The sequence below is a fragment of the Abrus precatorius genome, unplaced genomic scaffold (genome assembly GCF_003935025.1).
Source record: "Abrus precatorius isolate BTA unplaced genomic scaffold, Abrus_2018 Scaffold3, whole genome shotgun sequence".
NCBI classification, from domain to species: Eukaryota; Viridiplantae; Streptophyta; class Magnoliopsida; order Fabales; family Fabaceae; genus Abrus; species Abrus precatorius.
In genome coordinates this window covers 19890244-19909110 of record NW_020874373.1, presented here as the reverse complement: position 1 = coordinate 19909110, position 18867 = coordinate 19890244, and the positions used below count along the sequence as shown (strand labels likewise).

The 18867-nt window shown below is 37.9% G+C and overlaps 1 protein-coding gene across 1 annotated transcript; it reads right to left on the bottom strand.

Moving 5' to 3' along the window:
- Positions 1 to 4317: 4317 nt before the first annotated feature.
- LOC113862301 lies at positions 4318 to 17182 on the bottom strand (the record flags this gene model as incomplete). Its single annotated transcript, XM_027495392.1, is given in 6 exon segments — positions 4318 to 4953; positions 14982 to 15080; positions 15139 to 15617; positions 15912 to 16640; positions 16731 to 16969; positions 17070 to 17182. Coding segments are annotated over 6 exon segments (2295 nt in total), but the record flags the coding sequence as incomplete, so codon positions are not given.
- Positions 17183 to 18867: the final 1685 nt, after the last annotated feature.

Here is an 18867-nt window from a genome sequence, read left to right as displayed (position 1 = left end):
ATCCATCAATCGATTTAAGGTTTCAAGAGCTACATTGCATTTGAGTTTCGGGTTAGGTTCTATCGAATTCTTGCTCTTCCTCCTTTTTTTTTATTATGATAATTACGTTTTTCATGATATTGAATTTTTGTTTGCATTCTAAACAAAGAATGAGAATTTTAGATTTGAAATAAATGAATTCACCTAATTCAATAAATCAATTTTTCTGAATTTCGTTAGAACATTGGATTTGCGATTGCAGTTCTTGTTTTGATGGAATTCATAATCTAGATTTAGATTTCGAGTTATTAATGTCGTATTGAATTAGTGTTGATTGGAAATTCGTTAGAATTGTATTCGTGTAACAATGAGAATTGCGTTGTAGTGATTGAGATCTTGATTTGGTTGAACTTCATATTTCGTTTCGTTAGAATTATTCTTTGTTCTTTTCTTTTCTATTGTTTACAATTTAATTCAAAACAATCCATCCCGAAGCTAATATGAAATTACATGATGGAACCAGAAACAGAATGTATCTTATGTCCTTGTGAGATGACCTAGGTTTACTCCTTCTATTGCAAAATTTCAAACGTTATATCTAGTTGGCTGTGCAAACATTAAGTGTAGTGAATTTGGAAAATGAAAAGACATTAGCATGGAGAGAGAAGATTGGACTTGGTGCGTCATAAATACATTGTTGTCTCATTAATATAGACTTCATTAATTGCATTTATGTCTTTTGTGGGTGCTATGCACGTGTGCCTTTTTATCTTCCTTGAAGACTCTTGAGATTCTTTGCCTCTAAATATTCCACTAGCATTGCCATTAGAACACATTTATTCCTTAATTAATGTGGCTTGAGACACCTTAACACTAGGTATTAAGGATGTTTAATGACCTACTAACTCGAGTTATGAAGAGAGAGGAGTGAGAAACTCATGAATAGAATCCCCACTAAGCACCATTATCCTCATTTAATGTCATTTTAATGACACCCTTTCATCTCCATGCCATTACTCTGGAGGGGAGAGACAAATGTGTGATGGCCTTGGGAATATAAAAAGACACTCGAGTTAGCAAGAGAGAGAAAGTGGAAGACATAGAACCTCAGTGGGTATTTAATGCTAGTCGCCCTCATTAATTGCACCTTTTTCTTGACCAAGCATAATGCATGCATGCTTGGGAGAGGGGGGAGAGAATCGAGTTAATGGCCTAGACCCTAACCGAAGAACTCATTAATGGGCAGAGAGAGAGAAAATAGCCATAATCAGGATTTAAAGCATTTTTACCCTTTTAAGTGCTCACTCTTCATATCCCTAGGTGACCATGATGAAGCCAGCCGTTTTCCTTAATGACTCGTTGTAACCGTGGCCAATCATGGGGAGATTCCCTAATTACCGTAATTAAGTGCAGCTGCCCCATCATAACCATCACACTTTAATTGGCAATCATTTGAAAATCCCTCATTAATAGTGCAGCCGAGATAGAGTCCTTATTCTCTCCCTTAACTGCTGACTTTTTGGGTTCTCATACATATTTAATTAGGGCTGACCACTTTATCATAAATTAGCATGAATCTTGTGAACGTTTATTGAAGGTGCCCCATGCCTTTTTCACTTACCCGAGAAACCTTCCTTCCATTTTCCCACTTAAGCGCCACTAGACACACTTAATTGCCCCCACCTACATTAAACACCATGGGGAAGAGAAGAGATGCATGCCTTATTCCCTCCATAGCTGCCCAAAACTGCGGCCTGCATTTATTGGGGCGTGCCAATCAACCTGGAACGTTACACCTAGAGTAATTACTTCTCCAAAACCGTGCTTGACATTAATCAGATATTCCTTCTTAATTGCATCGCATTTATGGCAAAACCTTATGGAGATTTGTGTGCGCACATGGCCCAAAAAGAGGTGCCACATTTCCCACAAGTAGACTAAAGGCCACAACCCTTCATATGTTTGGAATGTGAAAAGTCTAGAGCCTATTCCCTCCATCAGAAAATTCAAATAGCCACCCTGCCTTAATTGCATGGCCTTACCGAAACCGACCCACCACTCATGGCATTCTTCCCTAACGATTGACTGTTGGAAATGTGTGGGGCATTGATTATTTACTTCTTTTGCACTCTGTGCATTTAATGCTCTTAATGGGACGTTTCACCTGCACCAGAGCACCAGGAGGCGTGACCGTTCTAGGGGAAGGCAGAAGGTCATGTCACTTCACTTAACCTAACCCTAAACCTTCCTTGTGCAGCTCTTGACCACCAACCGTCTAGAGATGAATGGACAGAGGCTCTATACTCACACTATATAAAGGTCTTCTTTGTTCTCACGCGCCCTTTCCCCTTTTTTCATTCCAAAACACTCTCAACCTCATCACTACTTCTCTCTCTCTCGACATCCTTTCACATTCACACTAAACCTTCTACTCTCTTTCTCTCATGAGCAACACTCTCTATCACCACCCTCTCAAGGAGACAATGAACACCAAGGAGTTTTCAACACCGCCTGCACCCCTCTTCCAAACGGTTGTGCCGCCGCCAAAGACTCAAGCCGTGAGCGAGTTCCTGCAAGCGCCAAGACCTAGCCTTCCACTCTTCTCTCATTCTCAAACCGAACAAGGTTAGGGGAGTTCATGCTTGTGCTAGATTGTGTGTGGTTGTTGTTGTTTGCAATCTAACACTAGCAAGTGCACTAGGATTGCAGCAAGTGATGAGTAAATTTAAGATCAGAATATCGTCTCCACAGGGAATTTAGGTTTCAAGTACCACTTCACAGAATTATAACCATTTGAGCCATACGAATTTTTGAAGGAGATTTGTAACATATAACAGCAATAAACCAAAGCAATTAAAGCAAAGAACTTGCAGAGAAACAGAGTATAAGATTTGTGATGAAATGAAATAGCAATGAAGGATAGTTAGGAATTTACTTCACAAGAATATCAATATCAATCCAATTAAATCCTCTGAACATTCAAGCAATTGAATAATTGACAATCAGTTTCACATATATCTAGCCAAAGGTTAATTCCTTAACTCATTAACCCTAACAATCCACTAAACCTCCCTAATCCCTTAGGTGAGATTCAATTTCAGGTTGCATTAAGAATTAGAACTATAAGATTGCAGAATTAGGTCTCATTATCCCTAAGAAATCCCTAAACTCTGGTTGCCAATTCAGATCGGAGCAAACAATCCAATTCCCATTGGTAAAGATTCCTCTTGATTAATCAAATGAATTTCCATTCAGAGATTGCATGAAAAGCAGAATTAACAACTCAATTAATCCAAGAACTTAAAGTTCAGAAGATAAAGTCGAATCAATACATCAATTCGAGTTCCATAAACCCCTAATTATTGGAAATTAAGCACACATTGCAACAAAAACAGAGAAAGAAGAAGAAGAAGATGAAGAAGAATGCAAAGCAGCCATGGCCACGAGCTCCAATCCGATCCCTCTTCTTGGAGCTTCAAGCTTCGACCCCAATCTTCTCTCCACTCTCTCTCAACGAGACTCTAACTAACAAAACAGAAAATGAGCAAAAACCCCCCAGTTTCGCGCTTCAATCATGTATTTATAGAAACCCAGTTCTGCGCGTTGTCACTTTTCTTCACAAGAGTAACCACGCAGAAGCTTTATGTAGTGCGCGTGTTCACTTTCAAGAGCAAGAGTAACCACGCGCAACTTGCAGAGTTGAAGGCTTCTCTGGAACATTCACTTTTATTCAGAATAGTGGCAACGCAGGAGGTCAAGAGCTGCGCGTGATCACTTTCGTGAGTAATAGTAACCACGTGCAATGTAACACCTAAATTACTACCAAGATCCTATCTCCTAAAAATGTATGTATTTAGACTCCCCTAAGATAGTGTACCCAATTGAACATGAACAAGGAATTATCCTTTCGACATTAGTGTGGAACTAAACAACAATTTCACAATTTACTTCATAGGTGAGGGTACATTATCCTCCATTTCGTTATCCAATCTATTCGTTAGCAAACTATGCATATTGTATTATGTTTTACTAGTGTACTTGAAATTTCTTCAAATTAATTTCTTTTTATGAAAGAGATAAAGGTGAGTGCTCAACATCACATGCTTCGTGGAATGGAATTCTGAAATCATAACGAGAGACATATAAATAGAGAGAAAATTTCAATTTTGTACATATACGTCCCTAGTTTAAACAATTCAAGGTAAACCATCATGAAACGAACAAAAGAGAAGACCTCATGGTTCAGTATTTCAAAATTAATTATAAACAGCCCCAAAAAGAAAGGAAAGTATAAAACTTAAGAGTAGTGTTCATCCATGACAAAAAAAAATAAAACATCTACATATAAAACTCTGGTGGAAAGGAATCTTCACTAGGATCAGATTCCATTCCATCAGAATCAGGTGCAACATCCACAGGCTGAGGGCGAGGAGAGGGCGGCAAGTCGTCCGGGTCACTGTCAATCCAACCGATGGTAGGCGGTGGCGATCTTGAGGTGGGTGGCAGTGGTGGAGAAGGGTGTCGGGTGGAAGGTCCAGCTTCGTCGGAAGGTGGCGCCTGAATATCGAGAGGTTGACGAGGGACTGGCCTGACGGAAGACGCAACCACTCCAATGACTTTCCATTCAGGTGCGGGCGCAGGAGTAGGGCTAGGACAAGGGCTGGGTTCAGGGTCAAGGTCAATGATAGTTTTACCTTTATCCACAAAAGTCTTAAGGCGTTTGGCGGGAGGTTCATGAGACGGTGGAGAAAAGGGAGGTGTATGAATGATGATACTCCGTTCAGGTGGTAGGGGCACGGAGATTTCGGCAAAAATGTGGTCCATCCAGTTGGGCTTCCATTCGCCTTCAGTGAGAGGTCCCATGGTCATGAAGACCATTCCCTGGTACGTCAAGCGGCGCGTTGCTGGGTCGTAGATCCATCCCTCCTTTCCTCTCGAATCCTCTCCCCAAATCCTCGCTCGGAGTGGGTCCATCTGCCATGCATTCATGCAACACACAACAACAGCAAGACAAGATGCAACACCAGACAAAAACAGAACAGAAAGGGTGAGCTCAATACATTCAATTATCAAAAATCGAATACGTAAGAAAATCAGCATAATAGTAACGAACCTAGTGACTCATAGTTCAATAATCACATTATCATAACATAATATTAATCAAACAGCCACAACGCAAACAAAGTGAATGAGTTCCTCATAACATAATTATACTCAAGGTAATTGAAACGTCACTACTTCTTTAGTTTGTCCCACTATTCCTCCAGTCAAGGTGATCGGAGACCCTCGTTCCCTACAAGCACACATTGTATGTAATCCATCAAGAATATTCTCCCAACTTAACCATTTCGGTTCCTCAGGAACGAGTCCTTCCACGATCCTCGGTAATGCTTGCTCGTGTCAGGATTAGTGGAGGTTTCAATGGCGACGTGTCCCGGCCGCGGTGAACTATTCCGCACCATTGGGGCAACCCCCCTCCACTACCCCCAAGGTTCTTCCTTCAAACCTGAACACTCACATCCCTCAGCTGTGCTAGACTGTGACCTTGACTCTCCATCCTCCATATCATACACATAAAGAGTTTCGTAACCGCATCCTCCTTACACCATTTTTGAACGCACATTAAATTCCCAAAGGTCACAAACCACATATCCAAATCCCTGCTCATAAGAGCTGGTACGTTCAAAGAATAAAAGAACCATCCGTCCACGGTCCAAGAATAAAAGAAAAAGGAGAGAAGATGGAGATAGTTATAAAAATTTCGTTGCAATATCATAGTCAAAATGTACCTTCACAAACAAAACAATCATCAAAGAATCATGGAAATAACCGCAAGTTTAATCACACATGCAACTTGTTTCTACCAGAAATTTTTCGTAAAATAGTGATTAGGTGGTAGGAGAATTCTTTCATGGTTAAGAAAAAGGGTTCCTTGGTCATACAGAATCAAACCGAGAGAAAAAGTTGAGTAATTTCTCAGCTAAAACAAAAAGGAAGAAGGGTAGTCAATGAAAACCGAAAAGAACACAAGGATTCATATAGTTACTTTAACATGCAATCGGATATTCATAAAAGTTACCAACTTTATTCATTAATAAAGGTAAACAACTGAGACTCATACAAGGATTTCAATATAATCAACATGCAAAACTATTTCAACCTAAATCAAGTTCACGTAAGTTACAAAACATGGATTTTTAAAACACCATCCAAATAGAATCACCACGAGATGAAGAAAATGGTTTGCATGTATATTTTATTGATGAAGATCGGAGACGAAAACAAGAAGAAGAGTGCATGCAGAGTTTACAAGTTAACGAACAACCACATGCATTCAAGCTCAAACAAGAGCTCCCCTAACCTTGTTTGGTATGAGAAAGAGAGATAGAATGGAAGGCTTGGTCTTGGTACTAGCAGGATCTTGATCACAACTTGAGTCCTTAGTGTTTTGTCGCCTCCTTGAGGTTGGTGATGGAGTGTGTTGTCCACCAGAGAAAAAGGTGAGTAGAGGTTTTGTGAGAGGGTGAGAATGTGTCGAGAGAGAAAAGAAGTGGTGAGGTTGAGAGTGTTTTTGGAAAATAAGGGAAAAAGGGTGCGTGAGGATTAGAAGGTGTTCTTATATAGTGTGGCTTAAAGCTTTGCCCATTCGTCTTCCAAAGGCTGGCGGTGAGTGCACAAGAAGGGTTTTAGGGTTAGGTTAGGCGAAGTGACACACCCTTTCGCCTTCTTACTTGAATAGTCACGTCTCATGGTGTCCAAGTGCAGGTGATGCGCCTTCTCAAGAGCATTCAATGCATAGAGTGTAAAAGAAGCAAGCCGTAGGTGATCCACACATCTCCACACGCCATTCATCATGATGGAGTAACCGAAATAGGGGTTTGACCTAGGTAAGAGTGGGTAATTAATGCACGTTGGCGGCTAGGGTTTGTTGTGGAGGGAAGCAGGTTCAAACCCTTCGTGTCCCACAATTTGAAAAGAGTGATGTTATTTTGATTGGTTAGTGAAAAGGTGGTGCCTTTCTCTCTGCCTTGGACGTGTGGCCAGTGCCATAAAATAGGAAATAATTGCATGAAATTAATGGAGCATAATTTCCAGAAATATGTTGCTAAGTTTTTGGCTGTACATTAAGTGCAGGCTGGCGGCTAGGCCAACTCCAGAAGGAAGTTGAGTAGGTTTTTCCTTTGTTTTTCTCATGAGGTTAAATGCGGTTAAGAGGTAAATCAGGTAACTTTAATGATGGTTTAAATGAGGCAAGAGAGGCCCCTCGGTTTTAAGCAATTTAAAACATGGTTATTAGGAACAAAATAATGTGAATGATTGATTGTTTTCGGTAATGCCATGCAATTAATGCAGGGTGGCTACTTAAATTTTCTGATGGAAGGTGGCGCCACTTTTGGCCATGCATTCACACAAATCTCCCTAGGGTTTTACCATAAATACAAGGTAATTAAGGAAGGAATATACATAGTTGATGTCAGGCACGGTTCTGGGGAATTAATTGCCTCAGGTGAAACGTTTCAAGCTGATTGGCACGCCCACTAAATGCATGTAACTGATTGGATTAATGTGGAGGGAATCAAGCAGGCGCCTTTTCACTCCCCTATGGTATTTAATGTAGGTGGGTAATTAAGGGAGTTTAATGGCGGTTAAATGAGGAAATAGGGGGTTTCTTTGAGTAAATGAAAAGGCAAGGGTATCTTCTCTAATTAACTACAAGATTCTCATTAATTTATGATTAATAACCTACCTTAATTAAATGTGCACGAGAATATGGAAAGTTTATAATTAAGGAAAGGAATAAAACTCTATTCTCGTCTACACCTAATTAGAGTAACTAGGGAATTGATAATTGTATTAAGTGCAATTATTTAGGTTCAGAATCTAGGTCATTATGGCCAGTGTCTTTCTCTTTCCTACATAAACAAATAACGAAAATCTGATTACCTTATTTAAAAGAGGGGTATTAAATAAAATCATGAGGCGCATTAATGAATAGGGTGGCAATTATGTGTAAGTGCCGAAAATATGGAAAGTTTCCTTCTAGAAGAGGATTGGGGCTTTAAATTTTCGGTTGCACCATATATAAAAAAAAAGGAAAGTTTTTAAATAAGATCCACTCAAAATATGGCAGTCCAAGAGGTGGCGACTGTATTTATTTAGAGTAACCTGGAACAATGGAATTACATTAAGTATACTTAATTTGGGCTAGAATCCTAGGCTATTAAATTTGATTCCCTCCCCCCCTGGACATGAATGAATTTTCGGTCACTAGCACTAAATGAGGAAAGATTAAAACTTGCCTCTTGGGTCCTTTGTAGTACACGTGACTTCTAGGGTAAAAAAAATAGATGGTGGCTCTCATTAATGGTCTAACTTAGTGTGCATGGTACCAGAATACTGGAAGACTTAAGTACATCCACTATTAGAACCTAATGAACATTCAATATAAATAAAGAAAGTTACACGTGCAGTTCCACTTAAATTTAAGAAGCACATCACACAATCAAATAATAAGAATTAAAAGAACTATGTAACATTAATAACAATCATCAGGGGAATGAAAGAAATAGGGTCCATTCATCTAACTCAAAAGACTATCTCGCCCCCAGGCTAATCTCACTAACCTTGGGTTAAGTCAAGGTAATTTCATCACATAATCATATAGACATACACATACGAAATTAACTAAACACACCCTGGGATAAATAATTGTGCAAGCAGGGAACATAATACGATTAAACAGTTGTAGCAAGAACTGAACTAGAGTACTAAAAATCAAACAAAAGAGTCACTAATTAATAATTAACACTCTCTGGCATGTAGACCAAAATTTGGGATGTTACACGCAAGCTGTCCTGATACAAGTGCCTCTGGAACGCTCACTTTCGCTGGCGAAAGTGACAACGCGCAGCTCCTCAAGAATAAAGTCTTCTCTGGAACGTTCACTTTCGCTGGCGAAAGTGATAACGCACACTGGCAACGCTCACTCTTGTAAATAAAAGTGATTACGCAAGGCTCTTCTTCTCCTTTAGGCTCTGGAATGATCACTTTCACTAACAATAGTGATCAAGCCCAGGCTGCAACCCATAATTCTTGTATTTTGGAGTCCAGCATTGCCATTCTTCCTCTTCCTTCCCATTGATTCTCCATTTCCATGACTTTTGCTCAGCTTATTCCTTCAAAACAAGATAAATTCCTTAAGAACTAAGCATAAATTCTACAAATGCGAAAATAACTACAAATTGAAATAAAACTTTCAATCATTCTCTTTTTCTGAGTTTTTCTGCTTTCTTCATATATTTTCCTTACTAAATGAACTAGAATTATGCTAAAATATCAGTAAAAATATGGATTCATCACCACCCCAAACTTGAATTTTTGTTTGTCCTCAAGCAAATCAAACTAAACCAAGGGTAAGTTCCTCCATTTTCAAATTCAGTTCATAAACTGCTTATTTCAGATTTTTCTAATTTCTAATTCTGTGTTTTCTGCAAAATTTTCAATCAAGTTGTTCATCCAAATACTCATCATGATATTTCTACTGCATAATCATCATTGAGTAAAAATTGCTACCTAAGTTCATATATTTCATCAAAATTCATGTGAGTACAATTAATCAACATGATCACAGCTCACTTGGAAGTGTTTCTCTCATCATTCAACAGTGTTTAGGTGCTGTTTTCACTCTAAATCATCAATTTCACTGCATTCTACCATATGCTTGCCCAATTTCTCCATCTCCTCTGCTTAGTACAATTAATCACACATCTAGAGGACTTTTTCAGGTTATAACAAGGCTAAGGTTAAGGTAGGTATCAAAGAAAATGGAAAACAATACATGCAATTTCAAAAGATCAGAGGCATTTTGAGTGATTTGTTTTAAAACTAGCCTGGATCTGCATTATTCCTCCTTAATTCTCTCACTTATACAGCAAACAAATTTTTTCTTGCAGCAGAATTTTCACTAATACTTTTCTTCTTTTCTTGCTTTCAGTCACTATCTTCTTTTCTGCAGCACTTTGCTGCACTTCTTTTCTTTTGAACTCACATTTTTATTCTTTTCACAGCTTTGCTTCATAAATTTTTCATTTTACTGCAGCACTTTTGTTCTTTCTTTTTGGTTTGTTGAACTCAAACTTATATAGCATGCTATTTCCCACCCCAAACTTAGAACATTCCTTGTCCTCAAGCAATTAAAATCTGGATGCCACCCCAAACTTAGTTTTAAAACTCATTCTTGATTAAACTCATTATGCCTTTGATCTTTTGAATGGTAAAAATTGGTTTTTCAGCAAGGCTTATAATGAGGTAATTTCAAGAAAAGGGATATTAAGCTTAAAAGGGTGAACTAAGATATTCAATCATAAAGGAAGGCCTTTAGGCTGACTAGGTATAATCAAACATGGCCTCTATCATGTGGGTGAAAACTGTAGCATGCACATTCAATTAAGAACAAGGGCAAGTTCTAGAGAATACAGCCAAATATGATTAATCACACAAGAAAAGAATTAGACAGCTCAAATCTCACTAGGTATTATAAGTGATCATGTGGATTAATGAAAACACAATGCACTTTTCAGAAATTTATGCACCTAGTGGCAACTGCCTCATTTTTGAAAATACAAGTGTGATCTCATTTTGAGAATGGGAAAAACAACTTAAAAAAAAAATTCACACAGAATTCACAAAATTGTCACTCATCTTGCAGTTAATTTGCAGAAAACAGCTCATAACCTAGACTATTATCAGTAAATTTTCAGTGTATTGTGTAGCTAACACATGAATCAAGAGGTAAGGAATAACCCCCCTTTCATGGCAGCTTGTGCAGGTGTCATCAGCCAATGTGTGTGAGTGTTGTGTGAGTGTGACATTTTCAGCACAAAACACCAAAAATTTTGTCAATTAGCAAGTGAAGAAGGGATTGAATTCTGCATAATTAATGTGTGTTCAAAACATAATTGTTTAGAATTAGCATGAAACCAAAATATACCAAGTGTGCAAATTACAAACCCAAATTCTAAAATGAAACCAAAAAGTTTGAAACTTAATTACAAAACCATCAAGAGAAAATTCGAATTAACAGAAAAGAAAACAAAAAATCCTAAACTAGTCATCTTGGGCATCCTCTTCATCAGAAATTTCATCTTTATCTTCTTCCTCATCCTCCTCATCTTCTACTTCCTCCACCACTTCTTCAGTTGGCTGTGGAAAATGAGTCTTGTATATTGGCAAGTCTTTAAAAACTGATGAGCGTAGACATTGAGCATTCTCAGCCAAGTCTGGTGTGTGATAAAGTTCATCTTTGGTCATTCCCATCTTCTGACCAAGATTCATCAACACACATTACACTAGCATAGTTCCTGCCTTCAAACTGTTGTGGAGCTCAGTTTGTCGTTCAGCCAATTGATTTTGCCTTTCAACCAAAAGATGTAGGATGTCCTTCATCTTCATTGGTTTCTCCTTTCTGAACTGAGTAGGGATAGGTGCAGCTGAAGTGCAGGAGGTGGTGGCATAGATTTCCTTTACCATTGAGACAGAGATAGGGGGAGCAGATCTGATTTTCTCTTGGTAGTCTCCAACTTCAACCCCTGCATCCTCACAAAGTAAAGTGATTAATGAGGGAAAGGCTAGTGAATCTCTTTTTGTTTTCAGAATGTTTAAGATACATTCACTAATTACTTCCCCTGCATCAATGTACATATCATTAACAATAGCAAACAATAATTCAGCCCTCTTTACTGCCAGGGTTGAACTATGCTTGACTGGCATGAAAGAATTCAATAGAAAGGTACTCCAGACTTTAGCAAATGGTAGTAGGTTCTTGGTGGTGATGCACTTAGGTTTCTGGGCGAGGTTCAGCTGCCAAGTTGTGCCTGGCCTTCCAATTCTGTGCAGGATTTCAATATAATCCTTGTCTTGACTATTCTTAAAGTCAGTGAAGTCCATCTGCCCAGGTTGTCTTTCAGTGTAAATTTCCAACACTTGAATGATGTTGGCAGCAGTGAAATCCACCCTCATACCCTTGACCATTGTGTGAAATTTGGGAATTTGGTCTCCCTTGAACCGCATTGCATTTGCATAACACTCCAGTGTAATTTCTCTCCAACCATTATCAGCCAAGGAGCAGAAGTTATCCCATCCCCTTTTCTGAATTTCTTCTGAGTACTCAGGGTAGTTTCCTTCAGCAATTTCAAAGGCTCTATCTGGGACAATCTTCCTCCTCAGAATATTTGCCTTGAAATAATTTTCGTGAGCTATACTCCTGAACCTTGGATCATGATCAGTATAGGTAGAGGTAGAATGAGCATTTCTTCTGGTCGGCTGAGGTGGTGATGAGGTTGCAGGTGTGGTTACACTTGGCTGAGGAGGGTCAGCGATTTCAATGGGTGAGGAAGGTGAGACACCATCAGTTCTTGCTCTTTCAGTGGTTGAATAATTCCTGGTTGTTCCAGCTTGCATATTCCTGATAGATCTCCTTCTTGGAGTGTTGCTGGCAGATCCAGCTTTGGTCTTCTTAGAAGGTCCAACTGGTGTATTCAAAGAAGTTCTGACCATTTTGAAGTGGCTGCAAAAACAAGCAAGTAATTTGACAGTTTAAAATTCATGACACAGAATTGTGATAATATACATCTCTTTACTAGATAATTTCAATCAATCCATGTGAAGAATTCCAACTTGCAGTATTTATTTATTTACAATCAGTTGCTGTCATGAAAATGTAATCATATCAACACACAAGCATTATTGTAAATTACTAAGCAATCACAGTCAAAATTGGTTAAACCTTTAAATTTGTAGTTTAGAGTGCACACTCTCAAAGCACATCAGGTTAACACAGAGATGCTATTATAGGTCATCAACATATTTTTTTACATGCTCTCTTAACTTTTCAGATATACCAGAACTTAGGTACAAAATTAATCAAACCATATTCAGGGGATTTTAAACTGGCCTTCATAATTTGTAAACTCAAAGTTCACAATTTCACCAAGAATGCAGAAAAAGAATCACAATTTTCAACCAAATTCAACTACTAATGGTTCCTAAAAGAAATTTTTTTCTGACAGTAAAATTCCATCCAAAATATTGCCTATTGTTTCTGTGAATCACACACAATTAGAACAATGCACTCATTCATTATCATCAAAGACTAAAGATCAGTTTAATGCAGGACTATCAGTATGGTATCTGTACAATCATGCAGTGCAATATACAACAGTAACTCATTCCATACAACTCAGTTCAGACATCAACATTCAAATATTGCATGCAAGGAGTATTTTCGCTGATGGCAACTGGAATATTTCTATTTCTTTCAAAGTCATTTTCAGATTTTTTCGCATAATGCAGATGTGCATATGTTAACAGAGGAGATTGAATGACTTTGAAACCCTATTCACAGTATTTAAAGTTACTTATATCAATTACGCTCAAGATATTTCCCCATTTGCCATTTTTGACATTTTTCCAGAGTTGCAGCAAAGAAAAACCCTAAATACAATTTCAGAGAATGCAGAGAGCGTACCTGGAGCTTCAAAAATGTGAATGACAATGAAAAAGAGGGAGAAATTGCTTGCTGGTTGCTTCACGAAAGATTAAAAGTCAGAGAAATTCAGAGGGAAATGGGATTTAGGTTTAAATGGATGTGAGCGTGGTTCCTTTATATTGAATCTGGGGTCACGCGTGTGCACGTGCCCACTTTTTAAGTGAAAAGTGAACGTTCCCTTATTAATAAAATTCTGCGTTATCACTCTTGTCGAACAGAGAGAGTGTTCCAGAGAGCTTGAAAATTTTGAATGCAATGCGCGTTATCACTATTGCTGGGCAAAGTGATAACGCGCAAGCTTATTGCTTGAGCGTAGGTACTTTTATCAGTAAAAGGAGTAACGCGCTATGAAATATTCTATACTTACCTGCGCGTGATCACTCTTGACAAGGAAAGGAAGTGATCCAGAGAGTGTGTTTTTCCCATCTGCCTCTGCGTTATCACTCTCATCAGCGAGAGTGATTGTTCTAGAGAGCTGTGTTTCCCAGTCAGTTTCTGCGTTATCACTCTCATCAGCGAGAGTGATTGTTCCAGAGGGGAAATCTCAGAATTCCATCTCTGCTTGATTGCTTTCTTGCAAAAGAGTGATTCCTTTCATCAATCCAAGTTCTCCAAACTTTAATTGGCTCACTTAACAAATCATAATCATTCCAATACACACTTACCATATAAAATACCTATTTCCCTCATCATGTTCACCTTTAATTACATATGCAACATTCATCCAAGGCTGAATTCTGCAGAATTTCTACTTAACATATTCACAATGCAATTCTGACTTTTCCATAACACATTATAGTATGAAGTCCAATTGCATTTATCAGATTCGCTACAAATGACAGATTTAACATGCTTCAAAATTTACCTTTTGCACCAAAATTATAGAATATGATGAGTATGATGCAGAACTTTGTATTTTTCAGAGATTTTGCAGAATTTGATAACTATTATTCAGACTGTACAAGAACTTTAAGCATTCTAATTAATTCCAATCTGCATTCTTGTTTCAGCCACCAGATTTATTCCAAACATCAAATTCAGCAAGGTAACCAAGATGAAAAGTGCAGACTTTTGATTTCTTATGAACACTGTTAATTCAAAATTAATGCAGAAAAGTTAAATTGGGTTAGAAATGTGAGTTGCCTCTCACAAAGCGCTTCTTTAATGTCACTAGCTTGACATTAGTTGTTCCTCACTCAAGAGGAACCAATTTCAAGCACACTTGGACTTTCTCAATTTGACCTCCATGATAGATTTTTAGTCTTTGTCCATTCACCTTGAACTCTCTCCCATCCTTTGGATCTGCTATTAGTACAGCACCATATGGAAATACTTCTTTCACCACAAAAGGTCCAGACCACTTAGATTTTAATTTCCCTGAAAACAATCTTAACCTTGAATTAAAAAGCAAAACAGACTGCCTAGGTTTTATATCTCTTTTTAGAATAAACTTGTCATGCAGCTTTTTGGTCCTTTCCTTATACATTTTGGCATTTTCATATGCATTGAGTCTAAACTCGTCTAATTCATGCAACTGTAACAATCTTTTCCTGCACTCACTTGATATAATTCAACCATTTCACAGCCCAAAAAGCTTTATGTTCTAGTTCCACTGGTAAATGGCAGGCTTTTCCATATACTAATTGATAAGGAGACATGCCAATTGGTGTCTTGAAAGTTGTCCTGTATGCCCACAAAGCATCATCCACTTTCTTAGACCAGTCCTTCCTTGAACTACTAACTATTTTCTCCAAAATATGTTTTATTTCTCTGTTGGAAACCTCCACTTGACCACTTGTTTGAGGGTGATAGGGTGTAGCTATTCTATGCTTTACTCCATACTTCTCTAGGACTGATTCTAGATATTTGTTGCAGAAATGGCTTCCTCCATCACTTATCAGAATTCTGGGCACTCCAAATCTTGAAAAAATGTTCTTTTTGATAAACGCAATAACAGTCTTAGCATCATTGGTTCTGGTAGGAATTGCTTCCACCCATTTGGACACATAGTCCACTGCTACAAGCATGTACTCATTTGAGAATGAGGTAGGGAAAGGACCCATGAAGTCTATTCCCCACATGTCAAACAATTCTACTTCAAGTATATTTTGTAATGGCATCTCATGTTTTCTAGATATATTCCTCATTCTTTGGCATCTATCACACCTTTCCACATAGTTCTTAGCATCTTTGAACAAAGTTGGCCAGAAAAGACCAGATTGCAAAACTTTTGCTGCTGTTCTTGAACTTCCATGATGTCCTCCATATTCTGAACTGTGGCAATGCCACAAAACATCTTGCTGCTCTTCCTCTGGTATACACCTTCTCAGCAATCCATCTATTCCAATTTTGAACAGTAGTGGATCTTCCCAAACATAATATTTGCTATCATGGAAGAATTTTTTTCTCTGCTGCCAATTCATCCAATTTGGAACATGGTGTGTAGCTTTAAAGTTGGCTATATCAGCAAACCAGGGCTGTGATTCAATCTTGAATAGGCTTTCATCTGGAAATTCTTCTTTAATTTGTTCCACTCCAAATGGTATGACTTCAAGTGGTAATCTTGACAAATGGTCGGCAACACTGTTTTCTTTTCCTTTTTTGTCTTTGATCTCTAGCTCAAATTCTTGGAGGAGTAGAATCCATCTTAATAATCTGGGATTTGCATCCTGTTTTGTCAAAAGATATTTAAGAGCAGCATGATCAGTGTATACAATCACTTTTGAACCCACTAAATATGATCTGAACTTATCAAAAGCATATACAACAACTAAAAGTTCTTTTTCTGTTGTTGTGTAATTCACTTGTGCAGGATTTAACACTTTGCTTGAATAATATATAGCATGTAATTTCCTATCTTTCCTCCGTCCTAAAACAGCACCCACTGCACTATCACTTGCATCACACATGAGTTCAAAAGGTAATTTCCAATCTGGTTTTGCAAGAATAGGTGCAGAAATCAGTTTCTCTTTTAAAACAGAAAATGCATGCAAACAATTATCATCAAATATGAAATTTGCATCTTTTACAAGTAAATTACTCAAGGGTTTAGCAATCTTGGAAAAATCTTTTATGAATCTTCTATAAAAACCAGCATGTCCAAAAAAACATCTAACTCCCTTAACATTGACAGGTGGAGGCAATTTACTAATGACTTCTATTTTAGCTTAGTCCACCTCCATTCCCTTCTCTGAAATTTTATGACCAAGGACAATGCCTTCTTGTACCATGAAATGGCACTTCTCCCAATTTAACACAAGGTTAGTATCTTGACATCTCTGCAAAACAGTGGATAGATTAGCTAAACAATCATCAAAAGAATCACCAAAAACAGAGAAATCGTCCATGAACACTTCTATGATGTTTTCTACCATATCAGAAAAAATAGAAAGCATGCATCTTTGAAAAGTGGCAGGGGCATTACACAAACCAAATGGCATTCTCCTATATGCAAAGACTCCAAATGGACATGTAAATGCAGTTTTCTCTTGATCTAAAGGATCTACAGCTATTTGATTATATCCTGAATACCCATCAAGAAAACAATAAAATGAATGTCCAGCAAGTCTTTCTAACATTTGATCTGCAAATGGTAGTGGAAAATGGTCTTTTCTAGTTGCATCATTTAATTTTCTATAGTCTATGCACATTCTCCATCCAGTCACAGTCCTAGTAGGGACAAGTTCATTCTTTTCATTAGGTACCACTGTCATACCACCTTTCTTTGGAACAACTTGGACTGGACTTACCCAATTGCTATCAGAAATAGGGTATATTATTCCTGCATCTAACAGCTTTATGACCTCTTTTTTAACTACCTTTTTCATGGCTGGGTTTAACCTCCTTTGTGGCTGCACAACAGGTTTAACATTCTCTTCAAATAAAATTCTGTGCTTACAAAATGAGGGATTTATACCTTTTAGATCTGCAATACTCCATCCAATTGCAGATTTGTGTTCTCTCAAAATTCTGAGCAATTTTTCCTCTTGTTCTTCCTTAAGTTCATTATTGATGATGACTGGATTTTCATGATTCTCATCCAGAAATGCATACCGCAAGTGTGAAGGGAGTTGTTTCAGTTCTAACCTTTGCCTTTCCTCTTCTTTACCATCCTTTTTCAGCTCTTCTTTCACTAAATTTTCTGCAGATTTTTGGATCGGCAGAGCTTCCAATTGCTGCTGCATTTCCATGATATCTTCTTCATTCAGAGTTTCAGATTTGTCATTCCCTGCAGATATTATCTCTTCTAACACAGCAATTTCATCAAAATCTTTCATATGGTGTTGTGTAATGAAAGTATCCAGTATATCTATCTTCATACATGTATTATCTTCAACTGGATATTTTAAAGCTTCAAACACATTAAATATTACCTTCTCATCTTGAACTCGAAGCATAAGTTCACCTTTTTGCACATTTATTAAAGCTCTTCCAGTTGCAAGAAATGGCCTCCCTAGGATCAAAGGAATGTTAGAATCCACTTCCATGTCCAGAATTACAAAATCTGCAGGAAAAATGAACTTATCAACTTTAACTAATAAATCTTCAACAACTCCATATGGATAAGTGTATGATCTATCAGCTAGCTGCAGTGTAATGTTGGTAGGCTTCACTTCCTCTATTCCAAGTTTCTGCAGAACAGCTAATGGCATCAGATTTATGCTTGCTCCCAAGTCACACAATGCTCTTCCCACAGTGCAGTTTCCTATTTCAGAAGGAATGCTAAATGATCCAAGATCTTTCAACTTTTGAGGAAGCTTTCTCTTAAGAATGGCACTGCACTCCTCTGTCAAAGGTACTGTTTTGTCATGCTCTAGCTTCCTTTTTCTGGAAAGTAGTTCTTTCATGAACTTTGCATATGAAGGCATTTGCTCCAAAGCTTCTGCAAAAGGAATGTTAATTTGTAATTTCTTAAAGACATTCATAAACCTTTCAAATTGTTCCTCTTGTTTAGGATTTTGGACTCTTTAAGGATAGGGTAGCCTCTTGTATTTTTCTGGGTCTATTGGCTTACAAGCTTCCTCAAGGAGTTGCTTTTTGGTTTTCCTTTCAGAATTCATGGGAACTTTTTCTTTTTCTTCTGAATGGTCTTTCTTCAATAGCTTAAAATTTCCTTGTTGCAGATCTTGTTCAATATTTCTTTCTACTACATCATTCACTTTCTTTTCTGCTGGTTTAGGGCTTGCAACTACAGCTCCACTCCTTGTAGTTATGGCTTGACATTGCTCTTTAGGATTGATTACTGTATTGCTTGGAAATCTTCCTTCATCCCTGCTGGATAATTGTTCAGCTAATTGTCCAATCTGTGTCTCTAGTTTCTTCATGGAAGCTTCTTGGTTTTT